The sequence below is a fragment of the Nicrophorus vespilloides genome, unplaced genomic scaffold (genome assembly GCF_001412225.1).
Source record: "Nicrophorus vespilloides isolate i.1.1-1 unplaced genomic scaffold, Nicve_v1.0, whole genome shotgun sequence".
Lineage (NCBI taxonomy): Eukaryota > Metazoa > Arthropoda > Insecta > Coleoptera > Silphidae > Nicrophorus > Nicrophorus vespilloides.
In genome coordinates, this window is record NW_017096168.1 from 1 (window position 1) to 21217 (window position 21217).

Sequence of the window (21217 nt, forward strand, 5' to 3'; positions counted from 1 at the left end):
TCGTTAATTAAATAACAATTTGATAAATATGAACACTATTATAAAAAAACAATATAAAAAAAATGTAGTTTAATTAATATTAGACCAATAAACGTTATTATTAATTAGCACATTCAAAATTAAAAACAATTAAACTTATTAAAGTAGTCAATTTTGAACTAACTAGATTTTTTAAATTTTTATTTTACGCATTTACATTATTTAAAATTAGTTCTAAAAATAAAGATGTAATAAAAATCTATTAAGATAATTAACTGTTTTTGAAAATAAAAGTTCGTTAATTAAATAACAATTTGATAAATATGAACACTATTATATGAGTAAATCTAAGTACAGAGGAACCTCGCTTAACGAGTTTAATCCATTCCAAAATTTTCGGATTATTACTGGTATAGCGAAACATATTCAAAAATACACATAATATGTGACACAAGTTTTAAAAATGATGTAACAGGCGCGCAATCCGGGACTTCTCTTCTCATCGTCACTCGTTATTCGAAACGTCGCTCGTTTTACGAGTCATTTTTCTTACATTTCATTTTGCTCGTTAAGCGAAATGCTCGTTATGCGAGTATATATATAATTATAAGCTGAAAACCATGTTGTCAATAGCTGTTGTATTTTTATTTTGTTTACTATTGCAACTGCAAAAAATATTATTATTATTAATTAATAATTATGTAACATTTCATATAAAAAACAGCGCCAATTCTGCTGAACTATAAGCTTACAAGTTTAACTGTAAGAGGGTAATAATTTTGATGCGTTAGCTGATCTACAAACCTTTGTTATTTTTAAGATTATGCAAATGATGGCGCTGCGAAAGATTGTCATCAAATAAAAAATATTCGAATTGATTTAAATATTAAAAGGTTATACATAAAATCATTTATTTGGCATTTTGTACAGAATTCTGTATAAAGCTATTATTTTCCATGATAATAAAAGACATTTAAATGAAATAACTATACTCAAATTTTAAAAACAAAATTAGCAGATTACAGATAAAAAAAAATCAATTTTGAATTGATGTTGCTTTGTCTATACTTACTATCAAATGTATATCAAATTATTCAACAGTATATGAAAGAGAACTATTGACATTACCTAATAAACTATAGGAATTTCAAAGTTATCATAAAAACGAAATCAAATCCATTCAAATTTGGTCTATGATTAATATAAATGTGAATACCATAGTATTTATATAAAACGAAGAATGATCAGTTTCAAGATGCTAAATACAAAATAATTAAATTATCAAGATAATACAATACTAGTTTAACGAGTTTAATCCGTTCCAAAATTTCCGAACTTTTATTCGAACAATGAAATACTCGTATAGTGAAACATATTTAAAAATACACGTAATATGTGTATACAAGTTTTAAAAATGATGTAGCAAATACGCAATCCGGGAGTTCTCTTCTCATCGTCACTCGTTATGCGAAACGTCGCTCGTTTTTCTTACAATTCAATTTGCTCGTTAAGTGAAACGCTCGTTATGTGAGGTGGTCGTTAACCGATTTCAATAAAATCCGCTTACAAAAATCACATTTAGACTACTAAACAATGCAATTAACAACAAATATAGTTTATGTAAACTATTCTAGAATATTCGATACAACTTTTCTTGTAACTAATTTATTTGATATCGCATTAAATAGTAATGATACAACATTTATATTATAAAACGGGGATGAGCAAATGCGGCTCTTTTGTTAAGAAATTCCGGCTCCGAGCTCTTACTGTAGAGCTGTAGAGCTATGTTGAAATGCTACTTGCGGCTCCCTAAACTTTTTTTTACAAGCAAGTGGCTCTATGCTCCATAAAGGTAGCCGACCCCTGTTTTACAACAAAGTTTAACATTAGTATTAATCTTCAAATCTCATATTAATACTATTAATTTTCTGATGATTATATAAACTACAAATATGGTTATAATTAAGTTACTTAAATATATTTTTTCAATAAATAAGGCAGTATTTCTGTCACCTTTTAGTGATTATCAACTCCAATTAAAATTTTGTATTAACTAAAATTAATAAAGTTTATAAATGTAAAATGTGTTGCATAAGTAGTTCATTTAATTCCTGTCCGGTGTGCGCAGATTTGTTGTGATAAAAGTTGGTGTGCACGTTGAACAAGAAAAGGCTTTAATTTTAAGTAAAATGGCAAGTTTTGGAAGGTTTTCGCGCTTATATCGCTTAAGCCAAGTTGCCATCAATAATGGAAAATTCTTGGCTCACCGAAACACTTTTACTTACGGAAATAAAGGTGAGTAGTCCGATTTGAGGTTATGCAATGATTTCTAGAACTTTAAACCCGGATTGTAATGTTAAATTGATATTTCCAGCGAGTCTGCTCAATGTTAGATTCTTAAGCACCGACGCTGAAGCCAAAGAAGACTACCATACAATCATCAAAGATACAGAGAAGCCAAAAGGTTTTTTTTTCCCTTTTATAATTAATACTTATTGATTTTAATTAATACTTTCCTTAGGTGAAAGTACCAAGCATGAATTCCAAGCGGAGACAAGAATGTTGCTGGATATTGTTGCAAGATCTTTGTATTCAGAAAAGGAAGTTTTTGTTAGAGAGTTAATTTCGAATGCAAGTGATGCTCTGGAGAAGTTCCGTTATTTATTGCTGTCAAGTGAGGAGGCAAAGCAAACTTTGCAGGCACAGGACAGGCAATTGGAAATTCACATTTCCACTGACAAACAAAACAGGACATTGACAATCCAAGATACTGGCATTGGTATGAGCAAAGATGAGCTCATTTCCAACCTTGGTGTTATTGCCAGATCTGGCTCAAAGGCTTTCCTTGAGAAATTGAAAGATAAGAATGCTGCTGGTGGTGAAAATGCTAACAATATCATTGGACAGTTTGGTGTTGGCTTCTACAGTGCCTTCATGGTTGCTGATAAGGTTGAGGTTTATTCTAAATCTTCAACTGGAGATCAGGGTTATAAATGGAGCTCTGATGGGTATTTTCCATTTTCAATTAATTTTATTTATTTTTTAATTATTTGTTTATTTTAGAACTGGAGTTTATGAGGTACAAGAAGCTGAAGGCGTGCAAAACGGAACCAAGATCGTGATGCACTTGAAAATGGATTGTCGCGAATTCTGCGATGAAGATACTGTTAGTAATATAATTAACAAGTACAGCAACTTTGTTGGAAGCCCAATTTACTTGAATGGTAAAAAGGCGAATGCTGTGCAACCACTCTGGTTGATGGATCCAAAGAATATCACTCCACAACAGCACAGCGAATTTTATAGATACATTAGCAACAGTTATGATCTTCCTAGGTTTACCTTACATTACAACACAGATGCTCCCCTATCTATTCATGCTCTGTTATATTTCCCAGATGGCAAACCAGGTAAGAATATCTATATTATTGTAATAAATGTATTTAAAGTATGTACGTTTAGGTTTATTTGAGATGTCAAGAGAAACTGAAACTGGAGTAGCTTTATATACCAGGAAAGTTTTGATCAAAAGTCGAACTGATAATATTCTCCCGAAATGGTTGCGTTTCGTAAAAGGCGTTGTCGATTCTGAAGATATTCCCTTGAATTTAAGCAGAGAATTGCTGCAAAACAGCGCGTTAATCAAGTGAGTGTTATATAATAATTGAATCCTATTTATTATTCCGAAATTGCGTTTTGTCTTACAGGAAATTGGGCAGCGTTTTAACAAACAGAATTTTAAAATTCTTGTTAGACAAGGCCACCAAAAATCCCGAAGAGTACGATAAATTCTACACAGATTATGGACTATTTTTAAAGGAGGGAATTATTGTAAATCATGACCAAAATGAAAAGGTTAGTAACAGTTTATTAATATTTTAAAGATAAATCATATAACTTTATACAATATCAAACAATTCGCTAGCAGATCCTTGGCTCGTACAATCTTCGTTTGCCAGCGACAACAAATCCTCGTTGTCACTCTCATCCATGGGCAATTGTTCTTCGTCGTCTTCCTCCATGATTTCCGTGGTAGTCCCAGTGCTCTGACTTATAATATCCTCTTCATCCAGATTTTTGTTCTTTAAAATTCCCATCCAGAAAGCTTGTTGGCAATTATTCGCTACCAGAAGCGCCTTAACTCTGTATATCAAAGTTTCCACGATCGATCGGTATTGAGGAATGTAGCTGATCAAACTGGAGTTCTTCATCGCTTTGGTGTAGCAACACAGGTGATGTAGGAATCTGGTGCTGGACTGTAAAATTTTAAATATTTCCAACACCTCGTCTGTCTTTGACTTCAGCATGATTTCCAAAACTGGTATTCCGTGGGTGTAAAATTGTTTCAGTATGATGATAGATTTTTTAAGGAAGGTGGCCAACTCTCCTTTGGATTTGTGCATTTTAGCAACAGTCATTAGGCCTTGCATGGTGAGAGTGGTAGTTCGCCAAAGAGCCAGATGTTCTGTATTAGTTAAGCTCACTATTTCTATTTTAACACCCTCAGCTAAAGCGTAGCATAAACCACGGTAAAACACATGGAAGTTCGCTCTGTCTATGCTTTCCAGCATTTCAAGGGAGGATGTTTTAGTCGCTAGATTTGGTATTTGCTCTTGCAAAGTACCTACTAGTCCGCATATAGTTTTAATCTTTGCGTCTTGGAGATACGCCTTCACTAATATATCTATGTGAGCAAAAGCGTTTCGACCAGTCTCTCGGTTCCCTTGTAGATTATACCATTTCCTCTGCAGTAACTTCTCACTGACACTCACAACCTTCTTCTTTACAAGTGGTCCCATTTGGACTTTATACAGTGATTGCATCGTCTCGATCATCGATATCGCAGCTGGCAGATACAAACACTGATCCACGTAGCTGGTGAGGGCATCCAAAAAGTCCATAATCAATTTATTTATGGGTACATTGATTGGTGAAGATGTTTCCCCTTGGAAAGTTCTTAGACATATTATGAGTAGTTTCTCGTTCTTGACATGCTGAAACCCTACCCAACTAAAAATCAACGAATAAAATTCAAATATCAAAGCTATAGTTATCTTCAAATCCACGACTTCATCGGTGAACATATGTGGGTCATCTAGTATACCATCCACAGACTCCAATTCGCTTTTTAATTTCTCAGTGATCACACTTGTCTGAACGTGAATGTTTGGTATTAACCGGCCACAGCTCTTGATCAACTTCTCAACATCCACGATACTCAAATGCGATAGCCCCAAGTTCTTGTACTTGGTAAGCACGCTCAACTTGCACACGAAATCTTTCAAGATGTATTGGAATTGCTTTATGTGGAGATACGTACTTTCCTGAGTTTGCGACTGGTTTAAATTTAAGGGGTATTTAATCAAGACTATAACATCAGTGTCTAATTCTCTGAACTTATAGTTGTAATCAAATTTCGAAACTTTTGATTTGCTGCCCGCTTGTGTTCTTTGCGTCGGAAGCGCTGAAGTTGATGCAATTGTATCATTTTGAGTTGGATTCGTCGTCTTCTGCTTTTTGCTGGGTGGTCTTCCCGTTAGAGTTTTTCCTATTTTACTTGGAGATTTTGGAATATTCTGAGTGACATGGTCGAAATAACTGGACGGTAGTTTATGATCAGGTATAATTTCCATGCATTTGTCTAACTGATCTTCCAGTTCTACCAGGTGCATTAACCTCTGAAGCACTTTTTTCCGCAACTTTTTGGTGTTTTGTGTAACGAATGCACTGATAAGTTCTCGGAACCAATTGATACAATGGAATATGCAATCGGCAATCAACTTCACGTGATCAATATCCATTGATTCTAAGTTCGCGTGCTGGGGCAGTACTACTCCGCAGCCCAACAACGCATCAATTGTTGACAAATCTCCATTGTGTTGTTTTTGGCTGAGGATTCTTAAAAGCCTGAATAATGGCGATAGAATTAATACGTTCGCTTTTGTTTGATTGTTAACAATTATCAAATTACCCATCCTAATACCAATAGGCTCATCCACCTCGTTTTCGGTGTTTAATGAGTGATGGAACGTTAATTTGATAGGACCTACGCGTTCTTCCGTCATATCTGTAATGAAAGCGCTCTCGAACTCATTAGTTATCTTCGTGAACAACCAATATATAGAGTTAGGTTCCATATCACCCGAGTCAACAATCATTGCGGAGAGTTGATCGTAATACAAACCACAGAGATTTGGAATGTTTGAAGTACATTTGTTGATCATATCGAATAATTTGGCGATATCCTGTGGCTTCCCCAACGGTAAATCATATATACTTATGTTCTCTTCAGAAAAACTGATCTCGTTTAACGATTCTCCAGTTGCAGCCATGTGTTTTGCCATAACAACCCCAGACACTATACCTCTGTGTTGAGTGTCCTTTTTATTACTAGCCAATTGCTTTCGAATGAGCATGTGAATTTCATCCTTCAGACCCGTCACGGATTCGTCGCTATCTTCGGCGCATGTTAATTTACATAAAATTTCATACAATTTCTTCACCTCCTTCAGTTCCAAATCTTCAGTCATCCTTAACAAACCCATGAGCAATAAGGAGTGCTCTTTGAGTTTCTCTTCGCCCAACAGCGAATTTAAAATGTCCAGCACTGTTGCAGCATTTTTACACTCGTTAATTCCCATTAAGAGAATCAGACTATACAAGATGTCTTGCCTTTGAAAGCTTGTGCAAAGCGGGCTGCAGAAAATCAATTTGATCATCAACGATCCTGTTTCTACAACTACGTGATCAATAACTAGCACTAAGCAATTGGCAATATCCAACATCGACTGAAAGTAGCTGTTAAAGAGATGCTGGATAAAACACTTCTCAAACGTTTTCTCAATCAAATCTATTTTAAATAATCCCGCTTTAATTCGCTTTTTAAACGTTGCCTCAATAAGAGTCTTATTTGAATTATTTATACTATGCAACATGAAAAGTATTATTATATCAATAGGTTTATGTTTACTGGAATCAGCTATAGTTGAAATCATGCCCATCAAACCATCGAAAACGTTTTTTCTGCGACTAATCAAAATTTGTAATTCTTTGCAAACAACCAGTTTATTGGTGATCACTTCAATCTCTTCAGATTCTGTTTTTAAAATGTTATCAAATGTATTCCTTGCTTTGAACAATATGGGAATTAAATTATCAGATTTATAACCTGTCACCAGGAACTGAAATAAAATTGGGAATATTTTGTAATACCTTGTACTTCCCAGAAGTTGTTCAGTTATGTATTCTTGAATAGTGTATATTGTTTCCTGGTTCAAATTGAAAGCATTCAAACAATCAATAATTGATCCTGTGAGATCCTCATTCTCCTCCAGTAACTTACAGAGAGGCTTTGCAACTTCATCATAAAAATCATCTGGCACTATTTCTGGTATATAAGTCAATATTTCTAACTGTGATGGAAATGTAGCTATCTCTAATGCATCCAGCAGTTTACTAGACAATTCTTTAGGTTTATTTATAAATGGAAGATATCTTAATGAGAATAATAGTTTTCTAATCCAGCCAGTCTCTTCAATTTCATTGCTCACTTGTGTTATCAACTGTTCTAGTACCATATCAATGATTGCACTCTGCAAACATTTAACATGCATTAAAATTCTTATTAGACATTCCTGTTTCATTGTCATTGTTTCCAAGCCAGGCTTCATAAGTTGTGTTGGAAGTAAGGCTTGCTGGAAGTTACACTCATTGTTGAGAAACACTGTGAGACCTTTCAAGAATTTAGATATATTGTGGGACTTTTCATTCAGAAACTTTTCCAAGTCAATAATAACAAGTGCCTGCTCTTGTATAAGGATAACCAGTTGATTCTCTTTATCCTGCTCTTCACCTGTGTCTGAAGTTAATTTCATGCCACTTCTTATTAAAACTGCCTGGAAATACTCAGATTCCGATTGTGAGGTTATGTTCCTCCTAAACGACATTGTTTTCCTGAAATGTACATAATTTTCTATTTATTTCTACTGTATTCGGAAATCATACCTATAATTTGCTTTTGATGTATATAATTTTGCTTAAATATGTTATTAATTAAGCCACAAAATGATAAAACTTGTTGGACTCGTTGTTTCTTGAAGATTCTGTATACAATTTGAATTGTAACTGAAAGAAATATGGCGTATATTTGCAAAACAAATTGCATAACTTGCAAGTTTTCAATTAATATTTAAATTTATTTTCAATTATTATTCATGTATTAGACCTACATTTACTAACAAGTTTTACAGCAGTTAAATGTATACATACTTTTGTTTATCGTTCTAGGAGGAAATTGCAAAACTCTTGCGTTTCGAATCGTCTCACAAAGATGCCGGAGCCAAGGTGAGCCTTCAGGACTACGTTTCTAAAATCACTGACGGCCAGAAAACTATCTTCTATTTGGCTGCCCCAAGGTATATTCTAAATAGTTCAATATCGTAATCTTTCAATTAACAATTTTACTTAATTACAGTCGCACCCTAGCTGAAGCATCACCATATTACGAATCTTTGAAAGCGAAGAAACAAGAAGTGCTCTTCTGCTATGAACCATACGATGAATTAGTCTTGATGCAGTTGCAACAGTTCAAGGGATTCAGGGTGGTTTCTGTTGAGAAGGACATGAGAGAGGACAAAGCTGCAGCCGATTTGACTAACTTAGGAGACGACAGCTTGAAGAGGAGCGAAATCGATGAACTTGTTAAATGGATGAAGGACCAATTGCCTGGAAAAGCCGCTCAAGTGAATGCCACCACCCGTTTGGAAAACCATCCTTGTGTTATCACTGTAGAAGAAATGGCAGCCGCGAGACATTTCATCCGCACACAAAGCCATTCGTTATCTGAAGATAGAAGATTTGCCCTGCTGCAACCTCAACTAGAAATCAACCCAAAGTATGCAGTTTTATTTAGAACTATAAATCATTGTTAACGCAATTTTATCTTCAGGCATCCTATCATCAAGAAACTGCACAAGCTGATTACTTCCGATCCACCATTGGCCGAACTCCTCACTAAACAGGTACGCTCATTCAATTATTTATAGAAAAATACTCGAGGCTAGTAATAATATCGTATAAAAACAAAGAAGAGCAACTATGAATTGAATAACAGTAGTCAGAAAATGTTATTCGTAGTAGTTTTCCTCAATACGTTTGAGAATAAAAATTTAAGGAAGAAAAATATCTCATATGATTGATGATAACGAGGAGTGCAAACAGTGAAAATATTTACGGACAGGAATTATTGATAATCTCGATTTCCTTGGAAGAATATCGCGGACGTTATCATCGAAACACCTGGGGGTTGAAAACTACGAGATGTTTAATAATTAAGGCTTCTGTTTTGTCACACGTACAGTTTATGTAATGAAATTGGCCGATAAGTTCCGTTTTGTTTGATCCTATCATGAGATACATTATCACCGTTGTAACAAAACGTTGGATAACGTATGTGATAAATGCCGTAGATAAAAATAAAATGTAAGAAGGCCGCTGCTGCATGTTTTCAAATTCCTTTTTTTTTTCTTCTTCTCTATTCCGTGATCATTATTATTGTCTTTTTTTTTCACAGCTGTTCGCCAACTCGATGGTCGGTGCTGGTCTCGTCGACGACCCAAGGATTCTCCTTACCTCCATGAATGATCTGCTGTCCAAGGCTTTGGACAAGCATTAAGGGATTTTCTGTTCTCTTTTTATTACTTAGTTTTCTTGTTTTAATTGTTATCATAAGGTATCATTCCTACACTCAAAAATGATATGTATTATGTTAATACAGATATAATTTTTTTAATGATGATTTATAGATTATTCCTCCTATTATATTACTAATAATTATTTTTTGTAATTGAAACAATTGAAAATTGAATTAGTACAGTTTTTGAATTAAGTAAAAATATTTAATATTAAAATGGCCGAGTGATAAAAGTACTTGAACAAAGATTGATAAGATTTCTATCAACAAATTAGACTGGTAATTGAGGATAGAAACAAATTTAATGATTGAAATTGACCATTAACTGGAGGATGGAAATACAGCTTTTTATAAATATTTGTGACATCTATGAGCTATCAAACAAATAATACACGTGGTAATAAAATTCAAAACGATTGATTTTACAGCGAACATAATAACAATATGTATGTGATTATGCTTATCGACAATCGAGATTACAACAAAATATTCAACGAATCAATAACATTTAATTACTAAAAAAAATGTACTTGTTTACTTTACAACCGCTTATCACCATCTGCAAACATCGCGTTAATTATTTAATGTTCGAATTAATTACGTAAACGCGTGTGCGCGCGTGATTTGTAAAGACTGCGCCGTCCGTCATACATTTATTCCATATGATTTTCTCGGTCGAAATGTTTTAACCCAGAAACGGTGTGCCAAGAGAGAGGAGTATCGTTCTCTCCATAAAGAAGAGATATCGCACAAGTCATAATTAAACTCTATTTGTTTAATCTGTTTCGCTGTTTAACATGATATTACACATGTTTGCCTTCACCATTTACATCAGAGCTCATACAACTTATATAAGAGAGGAATTAGTGGGCATAGTAGAAAATACTACAGTGTACGATTCCTTTACGTAAACTAAATGCAAGTCACTTGCGCCATGAATATTTGACACAAATTTATATAAATTTTATTTTTTACTTCATTCAATTCGAAATTGATTTCTGTCTAGATTAGATTAACAGATAATCACGTAAATAAAGATATCTGATAAATATCAGACAATTAAAGAAAATATGTAGCAGATGGTTGTTTGTTTATTCACCTTAGAGAATACTGAATTAGTCAATAACATATAAAAGATTACCATTACAAAAAACAAAATCTGTAAGATTGAATCTTTGATACCTGTGTTTCTTCTCATTATATAACAGCATTAAATATGTGGTTCAATTCAGTTTGCATTCATTTTCTTCAATATATTTTATGTAATTGACATAATTGTATATTTAAGTATAAATCAAGACTTTGTCCAGACAACACTAAATATTTTCAATTGGACAATAACATATCAAATATTTCCATAAAAAAGATCATTATATCAGCATAAAATCTTAAGAAGAAAGTGGTTCAAATTAGTTTGCATTCATTTTCATCAATTTACTTTATGTACTTGACATGATCTCAGATCCTCAATTGTTAAACTTTTGATTTTCATTTTATTAAAATTTGACCGCATTTTTTTTTGTGTGCTACTTGCAACATGTATTGACGCATTCAAGGTTTTTTGGCATTTGCATAAGAATTTCATTTATTTTTTCTAATTTTGATAATTAGAGATACTTCAAATTCGTTAAAAACACAACATAATAATAATGGTTACTATTACTATTTACACTAATTACAAATTCGTGCTAGAAACGAGTGCGATTCGACCGTATTTTTGAAGGCCTGGATATTCATGGGCGCGGCTTCGAATCTTGTGATCTCTATTCCCATTAATTACCTCATGCAAATGTATTTTCCCTCGAGATTTTCTTATAGAAAATGCATCTTACAAACAGCATCAACTTTCAAATCTGTAACGTTTTCGTAAAGAGAGTAAACCAATCATGTGATATCCCGTGACTGTTTGGGTCACGTGTATTGAGACAGCACGGAATTTTCGGGGTACACACACAATTTTGTTGGGCATTATTGATTAAATTGAAAGGAAACTCGAATAAATCATTTACAAGCATTAAACTTAAACGTTTTTCATAGCGATTCGTTAATTTTCAATTTGTAGATTATTAATAGGTGATTATTTTTTGTAATTATGGTAAAAATACGTGGAAAATCTTAAATACTAAGAGCTGATCCATAAGCTGTACGTGCTGAAATTACTTATGCACGAGGCTTCGGGCACGCCCTTTCTTCGCGATGTCCTTAATATCGATTTTTAAAGAAAATTCATTATATTCAAATGAAATTACAGTGAAACTATGAAATACAATAGTAGAAAATTCTATTTGAAAGTAAACTTTATTACTTTTTAAGAGCGTTTGGGAAAAATCTAATTATTAGCCAACATCAGTGTCTTGTGACTAGTGATATAATAAAGTAGATATGAAAACCAAGTTTCTACAATTATTTGTTTTATCAATTGTTTACTGAATAATCAACATAATACTTGATTAATAATCACATAAATGAATATTAATATACTGAAAATCAATTAAATTTTACAGAATTTTCAATCAGAAATTAATTACAAGTTAAATAAACAACCTACATAATTATGTAATATATTAATTGATTTTTTAAATACAAATGTCATAATCAATTAAAAAAGGTAGTAATTTTTACAAATATGTGAACTTTAAAGTTTTATATACTTTTGGTGAATACTAGTTTTCTTTCATTTATAAAATCCTTAATAATAATTATTCAAGTAGACAGTGATTGAAGTTTCTTATGATTTAAAATATAAGAGGTTTCTTCTAATGTGACCACGAGATATTGTCTGAATGTTTTGTTGTTAAAACTTGTTAAAACTTGTTACTCTTCCTTCTACTTGACTGGCTTTCTATCAATTCTGAGTATTTTTTTTTTATTTTAGTCACTCTTTCGGTATTAATGGACCACACAATGGATTTTTTATTGTTGATGAGATTTAAGTCTACCACCTTTTGTATCATATTTTATCATACATAAAGTCGACTATAGCATTTTGTAATAATTATGATAAAGTTAACGATTTATTGAATATATGACAGATGCAACCAGCATTGCACGCGCGCACTGATTTCGCGTTAAAATTTCCCATGAAAAATTATAACAATTCTCAAAAGCATTTAATTACATGGCGATTTAAGCTATTGATAAGAGACAAACTCAATTTCTAAATTTATTCCTATTAAAAAGTTGTAAAAATGTTTAAGATATAAGCGTCTGTTAATGAAGTTTTAATTGGTAATTTAAGCGATCTTAATTTACGAACACTGAAAGCGTTTGGGAATTGAGTCTGCTTACGCGATTCGAACTAAAATGGATGAGATTAATAAATTTGAAATAAAAATGAGCAGATGAAAGTCGTACAAAAAATTATTAATTTTGTGAGAATGGAATGTGCAAACAATGTTGATTACGCAACCGATTTGGTAGTTGCAGGTGTGATGATTAGTTTAATTGCTTCTTTGTGTTAATTCTGCTGTTTCGAAGCTGGTCGCGATTGACATCAATTAAATTTTGAATTGGCGCGCTTTTTCGCATGCGCCTTCCGGGCGGATGTGGCATCGACGAATCGTCAATCATGTGATTCAAATTGTGTCCATTGGAAATTTGAATGGGCACATTAGAGACTGCCGACCATATGACAATTGCTTTTTCGTATTTTAATAATAATTCGTCTAATTATTTCCCAATAACGTGCGGAATTAACGGCGCCGGATGCAGCGGTGTGACGGGGAGAGGGGCGGACGCGGTGACGTCACGCCAGCAAACTGTCAAAAAGCGCTGCGATTGGTGTATTTGTGTCCTTTACCGTCGGTTAAACCAATGAGAGCGGTTGCCACAGCCACACTCCAGTAGAAATTTTCTTATCGTCATATGACCCATTCTAGCTGGTAGCTGTGTAGGCCATATTTGTCAGTGGGTTCTCTGTTACTGTGGAGTGTTGTGCGCAGTTTAATTCGTTTGGACCTGTAAATACTCCGTAAAAATCTATCAAAAATGGCTTTATCTGAAGAAAACCCCGTCTATGGACCATTTTTCGGCGTCATGGGAGCTGCCTCAGCTATTATTTTCAGTGGTACGTTGGTTATACACAATTTATCCTCTTTTTTTATTTCTTAAGCATTCCACATCCTAATGACATCCCTGGCCTAGCCGCTTCACAATATCGATTTATGTGTGTGCTTCGCCCCCCATCAATGTCCAGACTAATTTTGCATGTTTTACATTTACAGAACGGCTCGTTGTTGTACAAGGCTCTTGTTCGATGTATATTAAAAGATTTGGCTTGGAAAAAATGACGGACCCGCTGGTTTCGTTTAATTTTGGCAATAAACTGGGCCTTAATCAAGGGCGTAGTGGCTCATCAATGAAACGTAGACATAAGTTGAAGCGCAGCGGAGTTCCTTTCACAGCCCTAAATGCGATCAATGCATCGAGCAAGAGCCAAGAAAACAACAGCGTAATAAAACTAATTGTTTAATAACATTTTCGCCCATCTGACCCACTTTGATGGGTCCGATCACATGCCCAGGTGTCGAGACCCGCCCGAAACCCCCAGTTTCCCCATCAAACATCCACATTCAACCAGAAAACATGACATTTCCATTGATCACATGACTCGAGATGATTGGGCATGTCCTCAAGACAAACGCCACTTGATCCATATTCACACGCGATTCATGTTTAATGGAAGAATAAAAACCCATTCGCATATTATTCATACATTACGCACTTAAATTGCCTCACATTTGATAAGGAAGGCATACTTATAGTTATGGATGGGTGTTTCCCTGTAAATGCCCATTTTGCATATAAACATGTGACTTCAAGGTTGAAACTTGATAAAAATTTTCCGACGCTTATAATATTCATAAATAATCATAATTCCATATAGTTTTCAGTAGAATCGATCAATTTCCATTCATGCCCAGACGTCACATGATTGTGGTTTCTCGAAAACATATTCCATGTATTCATTAAGGTTAGGTTTCAGTCATATGATCGGCTTTCTAATCGAGGACAAAGAAATCAATTAGTATTCCGTGCGAAAAGAAGCAACCAAAAAATTATATACAATTAAATACATGGTCACATAAGCTGGAAGAAAGTGTATCTTCCTTTTGGGGCAAGCAACAATCATGTGATTTAAGGCTGGGCTCCCCTTATCATGTGATGCATGATAATGTATGTAAACTGTAATCACAAGCTTTTAGAGTACAATTTCTCGGTTTAGGTTTATGGATTTTCCATTAATTCGGGCTGGGTCATGTGGCTATATTGCATGTGACATATTGCCACCTACTTAACAATAATTCTTTCGATTGTTGTTCTGCGCGGGGGGCGTGATTCAATAATGCAAGCGTGGCGCTTAATTCAGATTATGTAACGCGACACTGTTGAACTTTGCCCAAATGACCAATTGTTTGCTTCGTAAACAATTGAAGCTCGATTGAAGGATGCCCTTATTTCAATTAGATGATCTTGGTAGTCACGAGAAAGTGAAGGTGGATGGATACGAATGGACATGTGATCTCAAGGATAACCACTACCGCGTTACAATATCATCATGTGTGCCTGTATTATTATACACATTTCGAGAAATTAGCGTCGGATTTTGTAGTTTTTACAGTCAGAAGTAGGATGATTCACACGGGCTATTTTGCATCACAATGCATGCACTTGTACTTCAAAATATTTTTAGCTCCGGATTAATTCTCGCATTTGTATTCCGCTCCTATTAATCGCATTATTATTACAACTATCGACTGTAAACGTAAATAAACTCATCAACTCCCGTCTGATTGGCACCGATCCAAACTATTCCATGCTTTTCACCTGGACACCCAACAGACAGCGTTTCTATTTCCACTTGGTTAATAACAAATGCAGTTAGTTGCATCCATCAACAACATTGCATTCCAAGAACGATGCAGCTCAATATAATATATGTACTTGCATTATGTAATGATAATAATTTATGTTTTTTTTTCTTTCGTTCTTTTCCAGCTCTTGGAGCCGCCTATGGCACAGCGAAATCCGGTACCGGTATTGCCGCCATGTCGGTGATGAGGCCCGAACTTATCATGAAATCCATCATTCCTGTTGTCATGGCTGGTATTATTGCCATTTACGGTCTTGTCGTTGCTGTACTGATTTCCGGTAATCTTGCGGAACCAGCGGAATACCCACTCTACAGGTAATTATCGCGCATATCTTTATAAACGTACTGCGTAATGTGTACACGTATTTCAGGAATTATTATTAACGAATCTATTTTTATACATCAGAAAAGATGCTCAGAAAATATTTACATTAATCTCTGCTCTTCGAGTTTTGACATTATTCATATTAATAACGAAATAGACTTTGATACAATACACAGTTTTCGCATATTCTTAAAGTAATTAATTTAAGTAAACATAAATTGACTTCATCTATACAATTTTAAATCAAAAAAGATTATTATTTTATTGTTCTGTTCATAGTTTTAAATAGATAATTATTAGTATATTGTTTATGAATCCACGTATTAGCAAAGCCGTAAGGTGAAAAAGGTCGGTATTAAAGTTTCCGTACGTGTTCAATATAAGCCACGTTTTTCATCTCTGTCCGTTGTATTGACCCAGATTAGAGAATGATTTATCGGCCGTTTCCATGGCGATGGGTCTTCCCAAAAAATCAATGTTTTTATCTCATTTAATTCTTCGCTTATTTCGACAATGTTTGACTGTAATGAAATCGGCGTAATAAAATTGAATGAATGCTATGATGCAAATTGAATTGCTCTAATTTAATTGAGAAGATTGAAAAGAAACACCGCTGCCTGCAAAAAGCAAGGGGTGAATGATCACGGAAAATTTCAGACGCGGAGTAACAAGTCCGGAACGTCGCAGGGCGTAAAAGGGTCGATAATGTGCGGCAGAGGGTGCTCGGAAACCCCTCCTCGGGAATAATATATAGACATTTAGGTTCTGCGGTTGTGAATCGAGGAAGGGAACAAGGATACGGCTCAAGCGGTCAAAAAGTATTGATTGTTTATTTTATTTATTTCTATTTTCTTTTACAGAGGATTCATTCACTTGGGAGCCGGCCTTGCGGTAGGTTTCTCCGGTTTGGCGGCAGGATTCGCCATAGGAATCGTAGGTGACGCCGGTGTCCGTGGAACAGCCCAACAGCCCCGTCTCTTCGTAGGAATGATCCTCATCCTCATTTTCGCTGAAGTATTGGGTCTCTACGGTCTCATCGTAGCCATCTACCTCTACACTAAATAAGTTATTCATCCGTTTGCTTTTACTTCATCCCCCTTACCACCGACTTATCAGCCTGCCCCCCTTCAAACAGTAAAAAAAACCTATAACGAAAATAAGATACATTTCCAGAACCACGTCCTACTACTACTACCCCTTACGCTCCACCCCAGTTCCTCCCAATCCCCCATCTCAGTCCTACCACCCCTTTAACAAAACAAAATAACTGAAAGAAAATGAGAACACGTCTCCGTTTTAGTTCCTCGTCCAAGAAAATAATAAAAAAAAAACGCGCGTAATATTCATGTATTACTACTATCCATTTGTTTCACCTGCCCACCGTTTCCTTGGAGGGCGGTATGAACGGAAAGAAGGAGTTCTTCTTTTTTAATCATTTTGTTTTTAATGTTTAAATGTAAAAATGATTGTAACATAATTGTGAGCTTTCGGTGGAGATTGACTGGACGGTGGAACTATAAAAATATTGGTGCGAATTTATTTAGCATGTAAATAATTTTAGCAGTACTTTTAGCGATTCATTGACAGTCAACTTCATGAAAGGTTACGTCTTAATTATTGTATAGTTATATTTGTAGTATATATTAGTTAAAAAAAAGTAAGAGAACCTGATTTCAGAAAGAAAAAAAACAACCATTGATTGCTCTATTGAGCGCATTCGAGTATTTCAAATAAATTAAACAAAAAAAATAAATAGCACAATTACTTTTAATTCTGTATATCTTGATACATAAGAATTTCATTCTGTTTATGTTTGTTTTTTTTAAATAGACTTCATTTATTTTACATAATGCTATTATTACTTTAGCGAGTTTCTAATTGGATAGCTAGCTAACACCAAAGCTACAAAGTAATATATATTTACATACATACACCTAGGGCCACATACCAAGTTCACATATTTCTCTTTGTTTGGCATACATTATTATTATTATTATTGACTCGCTTCAACTTTCATTTCTGATGTTATTTCAACATATCACTTGTAAAAAGTTTAGTTGTTATCATATTATAAACTATTATTTGTTTTAAGCAGTTTGTTTCATTCAGCAGCTTAATTTAGTTTCGAGTTTTGCTCATGGTTTAAAAAAAAAGTGAAGATGAATAGAAGACGTTTAGAGATGTGTGAAAGGATTGAATCAAGACCCACTCAACCCTGCTATGAACCCACTCCAAACATTAAGTTGGAGTGATTGTATAAGTGTCATATAATAAAACCAATTATAACGAAGAAGAAAAAAAGGATAATGAAAGCAACCTTCCAATGTTTACTAAAATCTTTGAGAAATAACAGAAGATTTTGAAACGTGAATTCAAATAAAGGGATTACAAAAAAAAAAATTATGATGAATAACTTGTTGTACGTATATATAACAGCATAATGTGTATCGATGGTTTGGTGTTGATAGTAATTATACGTGTTAGCCTTCTCTGTAGTTTAGCTCGAGGAAGTGATGACACTGCGACGGATCTTCGGAACTTCCCCACTTTTTGTGACGGCGCATCCTGTCGCACTGTTTCCGCTCTTCTCTTAGCATAAGAATGTTATATAGTATTCTTCTCCCTCATTTATTTAAGTTTCAGTGTTTATTTTTACTGAAAACGAACGAACGAACAAATTGATTATTAAAGAAAAAACACTTCGGCACGGGACATTAAAAATCCCGATCACTGAATGCCTGCATTTTTTCAAGGAGTGGAAAAATACCATTAACATTGTTTGCACCTTGTAAAACTTCTGGTCATCGCAACAACAACAAAAAAAAATGTCGTTTGCGTATACTTCTTTAATTAATTTAAATAACGTGTTTTTTTTTTCTCCTTAATTTTTGTTCTGTTCACATTTTTTTAGTCCTTTTCTCTCTTTGTTGTAAACGGGGAACAGCATATATATATAATAACATGTGTGTGAAAAAAAAATGATAACTGAAACAAATTATAAAGTCATATTTGTACATTCCAAATAATAAATGAAAAGTGAAGATTTAAAACTAGCTACCGAGTATAAATGATATATCTATATAGATTAAAATAGAAAAGAAGATAATTCTTGTTTGTTTTACTGTCGTTTATTTATTTCCGTTTTTTTGACTCGATGAAGTGTTCAGTCTCGCTTATATCGCAGTAACCATTACAACTTTACTTCTAACTTGTGTTCAAAAGTACATGAATAAATGGATCTAATTGATGATGGCGTTAAATTCTTGCTGTCCACCGAACGAATTGCGACTGTTGCATGGACTTTGTGAGCGGTGAAGATTTGATTTTTCTATTTCGCTCGGAGCGTTTCATTCTCACCAATGATTGCAAAAGAAAATTAATAAATGTGTACGACGAACGAACCATACAATTAACCGTATATATATATAATAGTGTAATTTATGATATATTATATTAACCGTACTTACTGCAAAGTTAGGGCAACTCTAATTAAATCGAAGATACAATATATTGGGTACATGATAAGATTGTAAAGAGTTTTCTTTTTTGCATGGTTATTGTTATATATAAATATAAAAATAGATTTTTTTTTGTTTTTCCTGTTTCGTTCGAAGACAAATGGAATAGTTTGTTCGTTAATTATAATATTAAATCTGGTTGTAGCATTGAGACTTGGACTTTTTATTATTACACTTTCTTCTCAACTCATCTGAAATAACAAGTGGAATAGTTTTTTCACAATCATCAAAGTAAAGTATTTTTAGTTTTATATATATAACTTATATATTTCAAACTGTTGAGTAGTTAATTATTTTGTATGTATTTTATTTATTTTTAGAACTTTATCTTATATTTCCTTTTTAAATCCTTTTCATTGGATTAATATTGAACTTACTCAAACTTTCAGACAAAAAGTGCCTTTTCGACTTGCATATTCTTAATAATTGTTTGCTGTGAATCCAAGTAGGTTTTGTTTTCTTTAGGTGCTTGCGAGTTTTACGTAATACCATACCAACACATTTTTGTATCCTGTATTTCGATTTACATCTTACAACTTTACTAAATCTATGAAAGGTACTAAAGTTATATCACGATTGTTTGGGATATGCATGGTAACGAACAATATATATTCTCTAGAAGTTGAGTTTCAGTTTGTAACTTGAATTGATTAAAATAACTCTCAGGTTTTTGAATGGAGGCATTGCGAAAAGGTGCATTGTGTAAGTTCGGATTTCCCGCATTTCTATAAATAGCGTCCATTTCTGAACCGGGCGCGCACTACGTTGCTAAATATTTTATTTAATTGAATTGCAAATTGTTTGTATGGGAATTGTGTCTGTTGCAAGGTCGATGCAATGCAATCAATACAATATTTATCAAACATATTAATCATAACATTGATACTATATGTAAAAGTAAGTATTCAATAGTCATATTCGAAATTATAACGACTCTTAAGTATACAAGTTTGTATGACGTTAAGACCGAGTGTCACTGTAACCGAGGTTATTATATTTTATGTATCTATGAATTATTATTTTTTTGTTTTTAGCGTCATTTTGACATTTTAGCCTCATACCTAATGTAGTTGAGAATTTAATTTTACATTTATTATAGCACTATTCCACTTACATTAAGAAGTAGCGAAATAAAACGTATTTTTCTGTAAAATATTGTTTTTTTAATCAACATTTACTAATTACCTTCACATAATTCAAAAACTAACATGTTTTGTTACGTAAAATTGACTCATCTAACATGGTTAATTCAGGAAAAATACATAGGAAGTCGAGACGAAAATAATTTGTTAAAGTAATAAAACGTTACTTAACAAATATTGTCTTAATCCAAACCTTGTAATATTCAGATATAGTAGAAATATTACGGATCTATATCGCAAGTCCGACAATCGAAAGACCATTGAAATCCCGACAACCATAATCCCGACTATATCAAAATCTCGACAATCATAATCCCGACTATACCTAAAATTTTACAATAACATTAATAACAATAAATTCTTATTAACTTATTTGATTTTGTTGAATTATTCATAATAAACCTTAGCATTATGAAATAATCTCAAATACAATTAGATTATTAATTGTTATTAGTTATTATTAATAACAATTTTAAGGTCATTACACTCCGGAATAATTTAAAAATGTTATTGTAGACATTTTCGATATAGTCGAGATTTTGATACAGTCGGGATTATGGTTGTCGGGATTTCGATACAGTCAGCATTTCAAACGTCGGGAATTTGATTTGGTATTTCGGTTGTCGGGCTTGCGATTGCACCGAAATATTACAAATACTGTTACCACTAAAACTAGGTGTAATCAAA

The 21217-nt window shown here is 33.6% G+C and overlaps 3 protein-coding genes across 3 annotated transcripts; 2 read left to right on the forward strand and 1 right to left on the reverse strand.

Annotated features, from left to right (window-relative positions):
* Positions 1–2101: 2101 nt before the first annotated feature.
* On the forward strand, positions 2102–9776 carry LOC108569893 (heat shock protein 75 kDa, mitochondrial). Its single transcript, XM_017931645.1, has 10 exons — positions 2102–2277; positions 2357–2446; positions 2504–2990; positions 3046–3392; positions 3445–3628; positions 3690–3837; positions 8269–8396; positions 8456–8875; positions 8930–9002; positions 9554–9776. The coding sequence occupies exons 1-10, from the start codon at positions 2172–2174 to the stop codon at positions 9653–9655; spliced, it is 2085 nt and encodes a 694-aa protein (XP_017787134.1). The 5' UTR covers positions 2102–2171; the 3' UTR covers positions 9656–9776.
* LOC108569892 (Fanconi anemia group D2 protein) lies at positions 3844–8111 on the reverse strand. The gene is made up of 2 exons (XM_017931644.1): positions 7987–8111; positions 3844–7935 (listed from the first exon to the last, which is right to left on the reverse strand). Exon 2 carries the CDS (start codon positions 7926–7928, stop codon positions 3882–3884), a length of 4047 nt encoding a protein of 1348 aa, XP_017787133.1. The 5' UTR covers positions 7929–7935; positions 7987–8111; the 3' UTR covers positions 3844–3881.
* Positions 9777–13452: 3676 nt separating the features above from the next.
* On the forward strand, positions 13453–18514 carry LOC108569894 (V-type proton ATPase 16 kDa proteolipid subunit). The gene is made up of 3 exons (XM_017931646.1): positions 13453–13739; positions 15671–15860; positions 16731–18514. The coding sequence occupies exons 1-3, from the start codon at positions 13661–13663 to the stop codon at positions 16933–16935; spliced, it is 474 nt and encodes a 157-aa protein (XP_017787135.1). The 5' UTR covers positions 13453–13660; the 3' UTR covers positions 16936–18514.
* Positions 18515–21217: the final 2703 nt, after the last annotated feature.

Excerpts from the sequence above, each read along its gene's own strand:
- LOC108569892 (XM_017931644.1), bottom strand. The coding sequence starts at position 7,928 with ATGTCGTTTAGGAGGAACATAACCTCACAATCGGAATCTGAGTATTTC.
- LOC108569893 (XM_017931645.1), top strand. The coding sequence starts at position 2,172 with ATGGCAAGTTTTGGAAGGTTTTCGCGCTTATATCGCTTAAGCCAAGTT. Across the intron at positions 2,447-2,503 it reads AGATACAGAGAAGCCAAAAG|GTGAAAGTACCAAGCATGAA; the intron begins GTTTTTTTTTCC and ends TACTTTCCTTAG. Across the intron at positions 8,876-8,929 it reads CAACTAGAAATCAACCCAAA|GCATCCTATCATCAAGAAAC; the intron begins GTATGCAGTTTT and ends TTTTATCTTCAG.
- LOC108569894 (XM_017931646.1), top strand. The coding sequence starts at position 13,661 with ATGGCTTTATCTGAAGAAAACCCCGTCTATGGACCATTTTTCGGCGTC. Across the intron at positions 13,740-15,670 it reads CTCAGCTATTATTTTCAGTG|CTCTTGGAGCCGCCTATGGC; the intron begins GTACGTTGGTTA and ends GTTCTTTTCCAG. Across the intron at positions 15,861-16,730 it reads GCGGAATACCCACTCTACAG|AGGATTCATTCACTTGGGAG; the intron begins GTAATTATCGCG and ends TTTCTTTTACAG.